Source organism: Pseudonaja textilis, chromosome 7 (assembly GCF_049901715.1).
Source record: "Pseudonaja textilis isolate UNSWEBS1 chromosome 7, rPseTex1.2, whole genome shotgun sequence".
NCBI classification, from domain to species: Eukaryota; Metazoa; Chordata; class Lepidosauria; order Squamata; family Elapidae; genus Pseudonaja; species Pseudonaja textilis.
The window spans coordinates 29,620,766-29,637,361 of record NC_141996.1 but is presented as its reverse complement, the minus strand read 5'-3'; the positions used below and the strand labels follow the sequence as shown (position 1 = coordinate 29,637,361).

Sequence of the window (16,596 nt, the reverse complement as noted above, 5' to 3'; positions counted from 1 at the left end):
CCACAGGATTACAGCAGAGAGTCATAAACAAGAGCAACATTAAATGATTCTAATCTAGCCTCACACATTATATTTAAAAACATCCTTCTATTATAAATTTTGGATACAGGAGAGTTCCTTGATAGTATACAAAATGGAATATGAAAATTATCTTTAATATACTTCCAACAGTGGTGGGTCTTAAGGGCAGTTCAAATAAATTTAACTTTTTTTTCAGTAAGACATGAATTCTGAAAACTTCAGATCTTCTACAAATAAAAGAAAATTTCATTTCCCTGTTTTGTTTTTTTAAGGACAGTGGTAAGGGGAAAAAAAAACAAAGTAAGCTATAGGAGAGATTGGATTGGACTGAATACTTTATTTGGCCAAGTGTGATTAGGTACACAAGGAATTTTGTACAAAGAGAAAAAATAAAATATAAGCTTTATATAGATTACATCCACCTGGGTACAAAGAATGACTTGTTTAAAAGGAATAATAGCTGGGAATTTAAATATCGAATACATTTTCGTGACATATTCTGATTAAATGTAATTTACACATATTTCTGACCACCTTTGCTTAATAACTCAAGTCTCGGTTTAGCTGACTTTAAACAGTTGTCAGCTGATGGCTAAAACCAAAGAATGAAAGCTGGGTGTAATTATGGATTTGCACAGTATGTGCTTCTCAACTATTTTAATACGATATATGTAGGCCGCCAAATCCCAAGTTGCTTGTTCTTAACTTTCGCTTTTATAAGAAAAATATGTACCAAAAATGAATCTAAATTCCTGAGGTTTTAGTGCCCTGCCCATTGTATTCCATTGAAGAAAATGGTTTGTTTGAAGTAAAACTATTTTGTTTGAAGTTTTGTGCTTATCTAGCTGTAAACGAAGAGGTTGTAACAATTGTGGAACAATATTTCACATAATCAAGTCCTGAAATTTGAATGCTGTAGAAAATGTGATTTTCTTGGAAAGGAAATTTACCTTGAAGGAAGATATTGGAATCTTAAGCAGTTTATAACAATTTTGTTTTTACTATTCAATAAGCACATCTTGTTTTTGAAATGTTAGTTAAATAATGAAATTTCAGAATCATGAAACTAAGACTCCATCTAGTGTATAATTGCCAATATTGCTTCTTAGTTTCTATTTTCTGCTGCCCGTGAATTGTGAAAGGTTCATAATCCATAGAAATTATGATTATACTTTAGAAATAATTCCATGTAAACTTTCCGTGGATATTTTAAGGAGAAAATTAGACACTAAGAGAGATTAGGAAGACATTAAGCTTCAAAAAATAGTTTCTCAAATATTCCTGGTTAAAGGCCTGGTTGCCAGAAAGGGCGATTCGTCATATAGAAACCTGTTCATGAATAAACTTATTATGTTATTGTCAAAACAGTTAAGAAACAGTCTAAAAGACTATTCAAAACACACACAAATTATGCATTACTAAATTATTTCAATTTACTGAGGATTTAGACAAATTTAGGGGTGAATAAAACTAATAAAAGTCTTTTGCTGAAATACTCCAGCAGGAAAAGACCAGAAGCAAAAGATTTCTGAAACATCTTTGAGGAGTATAATAAGCAAACATTTAAAAAGTTGACAAAATACTTGAATTTATCACTGTTATAACTGATGATTTGCAAACTTCTGAATGCTTTCCAAATAACAAAAAATAATTTTATTAGGAAAAATAAGTCATCACTGTTTTTTTTTTATTTTCATTTGTTTCAAACAGGGAATAAAATAAGCATGTTATGACATTCATTCCTGACAGTTTCTATGGTGGTTTGGCATGTCTTTTTTTTGGTCTGGAGCTGTTTGCAAGTACCTTTCCGAGTTTATCAATTGTCATCTTTGGTTATTCTAATAATCTATGCCGGGCTACAGGCCTATTAGACTGGTATGCTTACTTAGGAACATACCAGGTGTTCAAAGATTGGAAAAACAAGCATGATGCTGAGAACATAATATTCAGAGGCCTCCTCTCAACATTGTTTTCCCCAAGAAATTCTCAGAAAACAAAAAAGCTGTGCAAAAACACCCACAAAGATGTTTGCAGTGAAAGCAAACATACTATTAATGGGACTGAGAATTAGTTGCTTTTATTACACAGGTTAATTTGTGTTGTTTTGTGACAAGAAAGCCCTGTCTGATGATGCTGATATTGGCATTCAAATATCATGGAAACATACCTTGTACTACTCATACATATAAGACTTGAAGAAAACTGATACACAAGCCATTACACATTATTGGTTGTCTAAATTATATTGATTTAATAAGAAGAGAGCAACTTGTAGGACTACTATTGAATGTCACGGTAAACCCAATTCTTATAGACCAATGAAGGGTAAGAATAATTCTTTTTAAAAACAAGTTAACCAACATATTTGTATAATTGTTCATGACAATAGTATACCACTTTCTGAGACCATAAAATTAAATATGTATTTCTTTAGCATAACAGTGACTTTGTAAAACAGACTAGCTGTCAACATCCGAGACAGCACACCATTCAAAATTTACACAATACACCATTTTGGAGTTGCCACACAGATTTATTGAGTAATCTTACTATTTCTTCTTTGAAATTTTGGTCCTGTATCAAAAGAACCTTCCTAATTTGCAAACAGCAATACAGGAAATAAGACTTTGAGGGAATTTGGGTATTTTTCTTACAGATACTGGCCTTTTTTGTACTAGATTTTGTATTACCACAGTTAGGTTCCAATCATAGGCATTCTTATATAAATTGGAGAAAACTCATCCTCACAAGATGGTGTGTGCCGGTGACAGTGGTGGGATTCAAAAAATTTTACGACCGGTTCTGTAGGCATGGCTTGGTGGGCCTGATGTGGCTTGGTTGGTGGCCATGGCTTGATGGGTGTGACAGGGAAAGGATACTGTAAATCTCCATTCCCTCCCCACTCCTAGAGAAAGGTTACTAGAAAATCCCATTCCCTCCCCACCCCACTAACCTGCTTTCCAGTTCCGTTCTCCTGCTCAGGGAAACAAAAGAAGACCCAGCCGATCACCTGGGACTCAGTAGGCAGAGAATAGATGGGGCGGGGCCAGTCAGAGGTGGTATTTGCTGGTTCTCTGAACTACTCAAAATTTCCACTACCGGTTCTCCAGAACTGGTCAGAACCTGCTGAATATCCACCTCTGGCCTGTGATCTGGATGATGTGTTTTATTTCCCCTCACTTAAGATGGCCTCTCAATCTTGTAGGGCATCAGACCTAGAATGACAATTTCTGAAAGCCCTGAACTCTTCAGCTCCACTTTATGGTTCCTTGAAACTGTTGTTCCCCTGGTACAACTAAGTCTTCAGGAGAAGGGGGTCTCTCAATGAAGAATTTTCCGGCAGAGAAATAACACAGGGATCCTTAATAAACAGGGATTCTTCCTACCCTAAAAGACTCAAGAAGTACAGATTTTCTGTATATTCATACTTTCTTTTAATTTTATCTTATTTCATAAATTAATGTTTTGTTATGAAAACTTTTCTATGAAATATTTTATAATTTCTAGGCATTTGTCTTTTCTTTCTCTCTTTCCAAAATAACTACATTTTTTTAAAAAAACCTTGAAAGCCTCCCTTATGAATGAAAACAACTATTTTAATGTTCTGCAATGTAATGGTACAATTTTCCTAAAGCAATATTATAAATATAATTAGCAGTTGGTAGTTATCTTTATGCTTTCAAAGCTAAAATGTCAGAAACACTGCAGAGACCTTAAGACCTACAACCAGCTCTGTTTACTTTAATGCTCAATAACTATAAAGATTACCAGAAGGAAATACCTTCTAATCAGTGGTTTTTTTTTCCTTTGGGATAATTTTTGTTGTCCAAAATTAAGTTTCTTATATTTGTTCTTGCTGTTTTTCCATTCAGAACTATTTATTTGTTGTTGCAGATTATGGCTATATTGCTCACACCTACATGGCTAATCATTTACTTTGGGCTACTAAGATCTATCCAAGCTGGTGCTTATTATGGGATCAAGCAGATGCCTCCTCAAGTGCCACAGTACCAACCCCTTGGGCAACAAGTACCTCACATGCCGTTGAGTAAAGATGGAGTGCCAATGCAGCACATGGGAAAGGAGGGGCCACACCTATCATATGGGAAAGAATATATCCCTCAGTATATAAAAGAAATTCCACAGATCCCCATGCTTGGCAAGGAGAGGATTTCAAAGAAACAGAAAGGTAATATGGGCAAGATATGAAGTAGGTTGGGCTTATTGACTGGACCAAGGTCTCCGGATGAGGTTCCATAGCTGAGGCTGGAGTTGAAAATGAGCCTCTCTGGTCCTAGTTCAGAATCCTGATATGATATAGGATGGAAGAGAAGTCAAGTTTAATATCCTCAATATAAATTTGCCCAAATGCATAAACTATATTGCAAAAATCAGCATTTGTGAAGAATATTTTGTTTAGCCTTTTTTTTTTTGTTTTAGGAGAAGACAAGATTACTTTTGCATTTATTCTGAAACATCTATCAGCTTAAGTTGTACAGAGAGTTAGCAACAAACCCAGATGTTTACACATTCCCTTTTTTCAATTCCCTACTTTTAGTTGTGCACCAAAATAGGTCATTTTCCTCACCCATTTCCTAATGTTAAGTTTATTCTGTCCTGTTACAAAAATGTCTTCATACCTGCTTTAGTCAGAGTGAGATAGCTGCCTCAGATAGCACATTTTGATGTGAGATGCCATTGGCAAGCAGCTTGATGTCTTTAGTGCAATAGAAGAAGACATTGCCACTTTCACTAAAACTGAAACACAGTTTTGAAACTCTGAAATACAGAGACTGGCAGGGGAGTGCACCTTGTCCACTCCCATTTGCATAACCTTATCTTCCAGATTCAGAAAAGTTATAAAATGATCCTTTCCAACAAGTCATTTTTCTTTACTTTTCTAGACTTTGCTGCATCAAAACACATAGAAATATCAAGTTGAATATGGGTCTAATTCATCAGGAACACTTTAGGAAAAAAAAATGGGGGCCAGCAGCATTGATCACAAAATTGCTAATGTTCTTTGAAAGGAGGTAATCCATCTTAAAACTATGTTGTAAAAATAATCCAGCCAGTAGGCTGATACATCAATTCCTCTTGAAGCATGTTGGTGACATCTAGAGCAGTTGAGATGAAAGTTAATATTCCTTTCTTTATTTGTCTTTCTCTTGTTAAAACAGCAGAATTGCCATTAGCCAGTTTGAGAGGTGAACAGGGTCCTCCTGGAGAGCCTGGACCAAGAGGGCCTCCAGGATCTCCAGGGCTACCAGGACATGGAATACCAGGAGCTAAAGGCAAACCAGGACCACAAGGATACCCAGGAATTGGAAAACCAGGCATGCCTGGAATGCCAGGAAAACCAGGAGCAATGGGGTCTCCAGGATCAAGAGGTGAAATGGGGCCAAAGGGGGAGAGTGGATCTATGGGAATGCCAGGACCCCAAGGACCACCAGGACCTCAAGGACTGCCTGGAATAGGAAAACCAGGTGACAGAGGATTACCAGGACAACCAGGAGCAAAGGCCGAGCCAGGAATGAAAGGGCAACCTGGGATACAAGGCCCCCAAGGCCCAAAAGGAGATAAAGGTGTGGGGATTCCAGGGTTACCAGGGCTAAAAGGGCCACCTGGTTTACCAGGTCCCCCTGGTCCTGTTGGACTTCCTGGAATAGGCAAGCCAGGAATGATAGGGTTTCCAGGCCCTCAGGGAGCTGTAGGCAAGCCAGGGATTCCAGGGGAACCAGGGCCACGGGGCTTAGCTGGGGCTCATGGAATTCAAGGTCCTCCTGGTCTTCCAGGTATAGGAAAGCCAGGACAAGATGGAATCCCAGGGCAGCCAGGCATGCCAGGTGGGAAAGGGGAACAAGGCTTGCCAGGTTTACCAGGACCACCTGGTGCTCCTGGAATTGGAAAGCCTGGTTTCCCTGGTCTAAAAGGTGATCGAGGCATGGGTGGTGCTCAGGGCCCACTGGGACCTAAGGGTGAAAAAGGTCATGTGGGCCCACCTGGCATGCCTGGGCCTCCAGGGGAACCAGGCCAACCAGGCCAGCCTGGATTAATGGGGCCCTCAGGTGTGATGGGATTCCCAGGTCCAAAAGGAGAAGTTGGAGCTGTTGGGCCTCCAGGACCTATTGGTCCCAAAGGTGAGCTTGGTTTGCAAGGTTTCCCAGGTAAACCTGGTTTTCAAGGAGAGGTGGGCCCATCAGGTCTGAGGGGCTTGCCTGGTCCAATTGGACCAAAAGGAGAAACTGGTCACAAAGGTTTGCCAGGTTTGCCTGGTGCTCACGGGCTCATGGGCCCCAAGGGAGAACCTGGAAAACCAGGAACTCAAGGCCATCAGGGCCCTACTGGAATCCCAGGTATTGCAGGACCAAGTGGCCCAATTGGACCTCCTGGACTACCTGGAACTAAAGGGGAACGGGGTTTGCCAGGCCCACCAGGTTTTCCAGGAATGGGGAAGCCTGGTGTTTCAGGGATGCCTGGACCACCAGGGAAACCTGGATCACTTGGTGCTCCTGGCCAGCCAGGTCTTCAAGGACCTCCTGGGCCCCCTGGGCCCCCTGGCCCAACAGTAATAATGCAACCTACACCGCCAGCAATGGGACAGTATTTGCCAGAGGTGGGGCCAGGCCTTGATGGAATAAAATCTCCATATGGTTATAAGGGAAAGAAAAGCAAAAACAGTGCCGCTGCTGCCGCTGCCGCCGCTGCCTATGAGATGCCGGCTTTCACGGCTGAGCTCACCACTCCTTTTCCACGGGTCAGGGTTCCTGTGGTGTTTGACAAGCTCCTTTATAATGGCAGGCAGAATTATAATCCACAGACTGGTGTCTTTACCTGTGAAATCCCTGGGATCTACTACTTCGCTTACCACATACACTGCAAAGGGGGAAATGTCTGGGTGGCATTATTTAAAAACAATGAGCCGTTGATGTACACGTATGATGAATACAAGAAAGGTTTCCTGGACCAAGCTTCTGGAAGTGCCGTTGTCCAGCTGTTGCACGGTGACAGAGTTTATATCCAGATGCCATCTGAACAGGCGGCAGGACTTTATGCTGGGCAATATGTTCACTCGTCTTTTTCTGGATATTTATTGTATCCAATGTAAACTGCACACTCAGACGAAATGAAAGCTCTTTTTCTGTGTTTCCAAATCTATACCATTGAAAGATGCATTTATTGATTTTTTTGGACCAACATGTACAATATTAAAATAAAATTACAAATTTAAACATTATATGTACAGCTTATTATAAAGAAAAACTATTTGATAAGCCCAGTGTTAATTGGCTTGCTGCTGTACAATGAATATTTTCAACATTTGTCTGCTTTTTTGCATTAAAAATGTCATATCAAGGTTTACATAAAGTGCTTACCAATCACTTGCTTCTAGGATGAAACTTTCAAGTGGAAGGCACAAAGAAACAAACATTTATTTTAGAATAATACTATAAAGATTTGTTTATAATGAAAACTGCAGTGACTTCAATAAGGCTCCGTAATCATGTACCAACTTCTCTTTGCCAAAATTTCTATTTTTATGTGAAGATTTTAATCTGGTCATATTGACAAAAATAGTAGAAAAGGACAAATCTCAGTGTTAGAAAGCAATTTAATTATTAGCAAATTGACTGACATCTATAGTATTGATTTCTTGTTCCCAGCAAGCAATAGGCCATATTCATATTGCAAGTAAATGTTTATATTTCCAGAGTGATTTATGGAATAGTTTAAATAAGTGCCTTAAGAGGTAAAAGGATATTTACAAACCAAATAATGTTAGTGCAGCAGAGATTAACAGTTGTATATTGACTTATGGATCATAGAAAATAAATACAGAAAATGTCAAGATGCATCTGAAATCAGGCAAGACTGAATTATCTGATACATAAATAGTGAATGAGTGATCCTTTTTCATTTGAAAATCATTGTTTCAAGTTTTGATCAAGAAAAGATAGGATTGGATGTTTGCTATGCTAAAAATAGAAGCTTATTCATTGTTCATTTTCCTAGTTTTTTTAACAAACACTGGAAAAAATGGTGACAATATCACAGTCTTTTAGTTTTGTATACTGTGTGATGCATACAGTATGAGTTGCATAAACGCAATGCCATATAATAGAGTAACTATCTTCAACTATCCTAAGGATTATTCCTAAATGCCTATTTCAGCTTTTAAATACACAGATATTAGAAAGTCATATGTTTGTGGGACCAGCAAAATACTGTCGCTATTATTATTTCATCCTGAAAGAAGTCTATCTATCTGGTTGCCAAGAATTGACACCAACTTAATACATAACTTTTACTAATTATTAGTACCACACATATTCTATGCCAATAATTATGACATCTAGGTTTTGGGGAAGAACTCTGTGAATATGAAGGCCAACACAGCTAAAGAACTGGCATCCGTAATTTTACAATGTTGTGAACATAATAAAAAGACACATGGCATGGCAAATTATTACATGGCCAGTACATAAAGAAAAATAGCAGACAAAGCAAATAAAAACAAGTGTTGGCAACAGTTAAGCATAGGAAACCTGAAAAATGAGATAGAGGGGCTTATTCTGGCAGTGCAAGACCAAGTCTTAAGAACAAATCCATGCAAATGTAGAATTGAGAAGCTAGCAACACAAAGCAAATGCCACCTCTGCAAAGTACCTGCAGAACAGTGCATCACTTAGTAAGCTCCTACAAAAGTTTACACAGACTAACAACAAGCAATGGCCTAACAAAGTAGCAACAATGGTACATTGGAATATCTGCAAGGAATACCACTTGCTTGTAAGCAAGAACTGGTAGAACCACAAAATGCTAGTAATAGAATGTGAAGAAGCTAAAGTGTTTGGGACTTTAGAATTCAAACATACAAACATTTACCACATAACACAACAGTCTTCACAATTATGGATAAGACGAAACAGTCTGGATAGTAGATATTACATTAGATACACAGCAAAATAGAAGAGGAAGAAGAAAATAAAAGAAATAGAGGCAGAGGTAAATAGAGGCAGAATGACTGTGGCAAAAGAAAGTAAAACTAATACCAATCGATATTAGGTACCTTGGGTGCAATCCCAAAATATCTGGAGCACCAATTGAACACCATCTCCATTGACAAAATCACCATCAGTAAATTACAAAAGGCAGATTTACTTGGAACGGCCTACCTCCTACAATGATACCCTTAACCCCATCAAACAATATCTGTCTATCCCAGGTCCTTCAGAAGTACTTAATAGGTGGATAATAATGCCAAATCAAGTCTTAAAATCTGTCTGACTGTGCAACCATAATAATACATTAACTATTTCCAGTCTGTCACTAAAGATAAAAGTCTTCAAAGAACCACTGACATAATAAAGCCCTATTCAGGAATAAAACAGCAAAAAAAGAGCAACATATATACAGCAGCTTTAATAAACATCCAGCACTGACAATTTTAAAATCTAAACCAGCTGAAGCCCAAACCAGTCCATTAAGAAATGTACATGAAAAGTAAAGAGAATACCTCAGATTCCTAAGCTTACAACGATGGATCCTGCATAGCAACCCATCTGAGCAGCATGAAGTTATTAATGAAAGGCTTCTTTTTTGTGTTCTTGTCAACTTAACAGTCTTCAAAGAATAGCACATGAGAAGGACTTCCATAACCATTTCAAAGTATTAGTAAGTCCCAGTAGAAACACTCCCGACTACCATTTTCAGTGAACACAGAGTCTAGAAGGATACTTGAAGGACATACATTTACCTGAATCAGCTGAAATTCTGCTGAACAATATTTGCATGTATAAGAACTGTAACTGGGATTATTATGTTGATCAAGAAATTACCATGTGGATTGGTTGTTTAACTGGAAGAACTGCAAGGGACAGACTTCATCCTTTCTTCTGCTTAACAGAAATCTTGTGATGAAAACTCTATCCAAATTTCAACAGCATTGCATGCAATGCCACCTGTTTGATCCACAGAGGATATGTTGGATGCTGCATTGCAGGGCAGCCCTGATTTCATTGATTGCACATATTCAAGAAGTGCAAGGACTCCTGGGGAGACAACTGTTAGAGTAGGAATGTCTAATCTCCACTCAGGATTTAACCAAGTTAATCATTGCTTGTTACTTGAAAAATTATAGATAAAGGATATATTTAGGAAAAGCTTGAAAAGGGAAAAGGGACTCCCTTTCTGCCATGCCTAACGAAATTAACTTTTATTCATGGCAGCCATTTAGCTAGAGGTAGCCGTGCATGGATGAAATACTCATTTGCACACCTTAGTCCTCATCCAGATAGGGGGTTTGAGTAGAAGCATCTATATTACAAAGGAATTCTAGATGTATTGGAGTTGAGGAATTAATGGACTTGGCCATTCTAGTTCCTTTGATAGCTTATTATTTCTCCTTGACATAGGAAAAGTAATCTATGAGTTATTTAACATCCATATGCTTTTTCATATCACATTTGTTTTAAACATTCCAACTAGATTAATCCTTATTGTTCCTATATCTTAAATGAAACTTCTATGCTTAATCAAAAGATTATCTTAATATTCCCTATATTAGGAAAGACTATCCTAATATAGATGTATACAAATTACAAGTGGAATTTCCTTTATTTAAATCTTAATGCATTACAGCACAAACTGTTTGAGAACAATGGGCAAGTCAAAGGTATTTAGGCCAGATTACTAGGGTAAAGAAATAAAAAATGAAAATAAGAAATAATTTTGTATTTAAGTTTTTGTACTGTTTGCAAAAGGTCTCATTAAATAACTTTTTACAATGTTTCAGTATTTTATTTCAATTATTCCAGAAATGCACAAAAAATCAAGTTTACTGAAATGTGTTACATGTGCTCCTACAAATTATCCTCTACAATTATTGACTGCACTAGTTTACAAACTCATTTTTATTGCTCACACTACATACAAATAGAAATTATGTAGGGAAATGAGGGCTTTATTAATTGAGCATAACTACTCTGCTTGGCCACATCCAATGCATTGCAAGTTCTAAAAAGAAAAAAAGAACAATTTACCCTTTGCATACAACCTTACAATACTTTAAATAGTTAATTTCCCATGAAGGGAATTTCTGCATGTAGAAAATATATCTTAAATAAATAGCAGGGAAAGCAACTGGGAGAAAGGAGAAAACAGCAAGTATTGCTCAATTAAGAACACTCAAACAGGGCAAAATACTGGTAAATAACAATAAGGAAATGATGCTAAATGTTCTTGCATCTACTCTGACAAATCAATAACAAACCAGATGTGCTGGAAAATCTAGAAAATCATAAAATGCCCATTCAGCAGCCTGTCTCTGCCATCATCATAAGGCGCACACACACACACACACAATAAACAAAATAATAATGCTCATAAACATGTATAAAATGATGTACGGGATAGTGACATTGTTTGAAAGATGTATTTTTCTCTCAGGAATAAGATTGGATCCATGAGACTGTATACTGAAGTTTCAGATCAGATATTATTTACATATCTCATATGCAATTAAACTATAGAATTTATTACCAGAAGTAGTAGTGATCACTTTGGATGATAAGGTTATCACAACTCATATAACATATGTTATTAGACTATATTCTAATATTGGAGGCAGTATAGCTGTCAGTTCTAATTGTTGAGGTACAAGAACTGCAGGTTGCTAAGCGGGATCTTCTGGTGTAGTCCTTGAGGATATTTCCTTAGCTAAGATGAAAGATAAACACAGAATTTATTTATCATATTTAAAAACTGCCATCTTTCTCACAGAGGGACTCAAGGCCATGTGCAATAAAAATTAGGTGGAACCTTCTTCATCCTGGAAAAACATTATATAAACAATTGAATGAATGAATATAACTTTATTACAGTCTTAGACCAGCAATAGACACCACTATTTACAATATACATAAGAAATACTGACACATTATAATGCATTAGTAGTGGATAAAAACATCTGTTAAGAAAATACATATTCTCAAACAGTTAGGGGCACTCCCTGGTTTATATGAGTGGAGAGCCAATAAGTATATGTGTAAATATCATTTTCCAAAGTTTGTTCTATCTCCAAAAATTGTCACAAATTGACAGCTATAATTATGTAACCAATTTTTTTTCTAGTAGACATTGCAGCAGCACAGAATTTTGCCACTGCGTGCGTAATAGCTGGGTTTGAATCCTGGAGGAGAAAATCTACATAAAAATTGTCTGCCCTCCCTGGCAATCTCTCTAGTAAGGGGAGAATATACAATGACTTATAAACTCTATATAACTCACAGTACAATAAAATATGTGAGATATCTTCAACTTCTCCTTTACCACATATACATACCCATTCTGCTATTGGTGTTTTCTTATATCTGCCCTGAAGAAGTGCTGAAGGGAGAATATTAAATCTGGCTCTGAAGAAAGCTATTCTTTGTTTTGGGAAGATCAGACCATTCAGATATCTTGCTGATTCCCATACTCCCTGTTTAATTCTGTCCCTGCTGTGGCAAGCCAACCTATTTAATTCTTCTTGGAACTCCATGTCCTTCATTCTATTGATTACTACTTGCTTTGCTTGGTCAAAGCTTAGGGACATTAAGCATACAGGTGAGAGCCCATAGGAGCCCAGCTTGTGGTCTATTGCCTGTTTCCAGGGGAGGGGTAGTTATCAGTCAGTACTAGAGGGGTCAGTCCCTCCGGGAAGAAATGCATTTTTAGCCAATGAATGACCATCATCTTCAAGGCTTTTACCTGAATTTGAGGTATGCCTGTCTCAATTCTTACCTGGGCACTTGGAGTTCCTTTGGGTGCAGCTAAGATGGCTTGCAGGAATTTGGTTTGTATAGGTACTTGCAAGTCTTTTTTTTTTTTTTGCAAGGATCCCTGTTTGTGCCCCATATAGAATTTGTGCCCATGTTTTGGCCTCAAAAAGTTTTAAGGCCGCAGGTACTAATTGCCCTCCACCGGTGTAAAAAAAAGTGTTTAATTGCATTTGACGACCTAAAGGCTGCTTGCGCTGTGTGATCCAGTTGTGCCTTCCACGTCCCTTGTGGGTGGAAAATTACCCCAAGATATCTCAATGTCCTGACCTGTTCTAGACTATACCCTTCTATTTTCCAGTATTGTCTAGGTCTTTTAGCAAAAACTAAAACTTTTGATTTATCAAAGTTAAGGACCAGCTTATTCTGTTTACAAAATTCAAGTGTTGCCATAATTGCTCTCTTCAGTCCTATTGGAGTTTGTGAGATTATAGCAGCAGCATCGGCATACAGAATTGCAATTTTACATTGTGCTACGTTTGGAGGATATAAATCAGGGTTCTGTAAGAGGTTGATCAGAGGGTTAATGTGAAAGTTAAAAAGGGAGGGGGATAGGATGCAACCCTGCCATACTCGTTTTTGTACCCTTACTGGGCCAGTTAAAGTCCCTTGAGGATTACACCTCACTTTCAAGGTGGGATTATCATACAATTTTTGTATGAGGAAAAGGAGGCATTTATCGATGGTAATGCGTTTTAATTTCTCCCAGAGTGTTCCTAGATATTGAATCGAACGCCTGCTTAAAATCAAGAAAGGCCACGAAAAGATTTTTTTTTATTCGTGTATTTTTGAACCAGATGGTGAGGTACCAAGATATGATCCACTGTAGATCTTCCTTCTCTAAAACCAGCTTGCTCATCTTTTATTATCCCCCCGGAAATTAACCAATCCTGAAGTTTATAGTTTAGGTGTTTGACATGCAATTTACTAATAACATTCAGAAGGCTAATAGGTCTATAGTTACCTGGGTCATTTCTATTACCTTTTTTTATAGATTGGTATAATTGCTAATCCCCAATCTCTTGGCATACGGACCGTTTTATCTTTAAATGTAAGCAGAGATGCTAAGAGTGGAGCCCACCAACTGGCATTCTTTTTTATTATTTCTGGCAGGACATTATCAGCACCTGGTGCCTTTAACAGTACAAAACAGCCTAGAAAATTCCCCATTATTCAATTATTGTCCAATTGTTTTGGACAAATAATTCTTACAAAAAAAATTATAATAAAGTTTCAGAGAATCATTCTGTTACTAAGCAAATGGACAGATTTAGTTAACTATCTTAATAATTGTGATGGAGATTTATGAGATGCCACACAGGTTCTGAAATTGTTCTACAATCTATAATCTAAAATTGAAGGTTGAAAGATTGCAAAACAACTGAAAATGTCTGTATCGTAATTTGCAATGTATGGATACAATGGAAACTAAGACCCCCTTGATCTAAAAAGTCACAACACATATTATTTCCATAATATTCATTCACATATTATACATTTTACTCCCTAAAATTTACCAGTTAAAAAGACCCTTAACATCTGCATATCAATTAGGGAAAATCTTGAAGCTATTAAGACCAGTCTTACATTATTTAATTTTGAGCACACAACTTTTCTCAGTGGTGGGAGACTTTTAGACCAACATATTTTTCCATATTTACAATTTAATTATTATTTAATTATTATTAAAATTATTTAATTATTATTATTACAATTTAATTATTACATTAATATTACATTAATAATATATAGTATTATTTTTACATGTAGTATAGATCTGGCCTGAAAATGCCAAGATCACCATGAGGGCATAGGAAAAAGCTTTTTGTAATAGCTTTTTTTATTCAGTGAACAGAAATCAATCTTCTGGAGAAAGCAAATATTGCCAGCTGCTTTGGACAAATAATTCATTAAAAAGGTAGGCGGAAACAGAAAGTACATAAAGTAACTTTATTGAAATAAAAGAATATTTTGTTCTGGCATAATGATTACTATTCATGAAATGAACTGAGAAGAATATATCTCATCAGGCATACAACTAATCAGTTATGAAAAGAAAAAAAGATGTTTATTACCAAGACGGGGAAAAAGTCCTTATTAATGCTGTTTTTAAATAGCATGAAATTATTTTATTTTAATTAAAATAGCATATAATTTATTGCTATGTCCTATTAGACATTTTTAAAAGCCTTTTAAATAAGCTGTTGATTTTTACAAAATCCTATAATGCAGATTTTAATTATCATTCCAAACAAAACTGTTTTATTACCAAAACCCACTCTGCTATAAATCTGTAAACAGTGGGGGTGTTTCTTAATAATTACCCAAGGAATATTATATTATGGGATATAGAGTGTGAATATCATTGAGATATTAGAGTAGACATGATCCTGTATTGGGGAGTACTATTGTGGGATAGTATAGTACTGGCATAGTGTGAAATCTGTATTTATGTGTGGGATGCCCATCATTGGTAACCTATGATCATATCATTAACAGTGTAGATACATTTATACTGATCTGCACAATATTTCAAAAAAGCAACAAACACACACATTTATTTTAATATATTTATTATAACAAAAATAATTCTCTTTCATATTAATCTACTATTTTACACAAATAATTACAACGGGTTTTTAAATTTGCCTTTTGATATAAAAACAAAACGAATTTGAACAGCTACTTAACAGCATAAATGTTCAGAAGTAGAATTCGTTGCTCAACTGTTAAGAAACTTAAGAAATCTTTGGGGAATATAAACAGCAAATACTTAATGCAACAGAAGTAATAATACTAATTTTAATTTCAAAATTAAATCATCACATTTCAGAAATCAAAATTCAATGTTAGCACACACACACACAAAAAGTTTGAGCCCAGTGAAAAGTTCAAGAGTGTAAATGTTCCACAATTTATTCCCAGCCTCATATATATTCTATTAAATCATAAAGAAAAAGTGAAGCTACTTTCAAAAAGAGTGAGACCTACAGTATATCTTTAGTTCAATTTTAAATAGGCAAAGTCAGAATCTTTAATCTGAAAATATCTAAATAACAAAAGTTAACCTTTTGTGTAACACTGTGAGATTTTAAACAAGAGTACAGCAATACAGCTGATCACATAACATATAAAATATGGAATGTAGCTGAATCCAAGGGGCATTAGAAAAGAGAGGACTCTTTCAATGGCCATATCTGAATGTGGGCAGAATTAACCCCGTGAAGGGTTATGTAGAAGTGGGAAATGCAGCATGTCTTTCTGAAATGTCCTTTTCTTAACAACGTTAGCTTTATTTTGCATCAATCCTGAGACTGCAGTGATCTACATGTGGAATTTACAAGGCAGAATAAAAATACAAATAGGCCTCAACATTGCAGGCCAGGTGCACAAGAAACTTTTGGAAAGTCACAGTCTATTTAAGCATCTCTAATGATAGCAACTGTTCCTGGACTAACACGATGGAAATCTTATTCATCAACAGCCAGCAAAATGAAATGCAATGTGAATATGCATCCCTCCATTATGTTTTCCCCTCCTGTTCTTCCCAAATTTAACATATCTCATGTATTTATTCATACATGCCTGTTCTTACATGGCAGAGATGCTTCAAAAAAGCTTCCACTGCTATCAATATTTCAAAATAAGCCGGATTACTAATTTTCTAAAAGGGATTTGAATACCTCCTCAGCAGCAACTCAGCAATTTCAAAAATGTTGCCCAAATCCCACACAAAGGACTTTTAAAATACGCCACA

The 16,596-nt window shown here is 36.5% G+C and overlaps 1 protein-coding gene across 7 annotated transcripts in view; it reads left to right on the top strand.

The window, feature by feature from the left end:
• The window catches only part of COL8A1 (collagen type VIII alpha 1 chain), a 93,477-nt gene extending 86,098 nt beyond the window's left edge, over window positions 1-7,379 (top strand). For 6 of the 7 annotated variants that reach the window (XM_026700851.2, XM_087937324.1, XM_087937320.1 and 3 more), the window contains 2 exons: window positions 3,916-4,210; window positions 5,202-7,379. In XM_026700851.2, coding sequence (XP_026556636.1) covers window positions 3,919-4,210; window positions 5,202-7,129 — 2,220 coding nt within the window. In that variant the 5' untranslated portion in view covers window positions 3,916-3,918 and the 3' untranslated portion in view covers window positions 7,130-7,379. The remainder of the gene's footprint in view (window positions 1-3,915; window positions 4,211-5,201) is intronic. The other variant, XM_087937325.1, reaches the window with a different exon arrangement.
• Window positions 7,380-16,596: the final 9,217 nt, after the last annotated feature.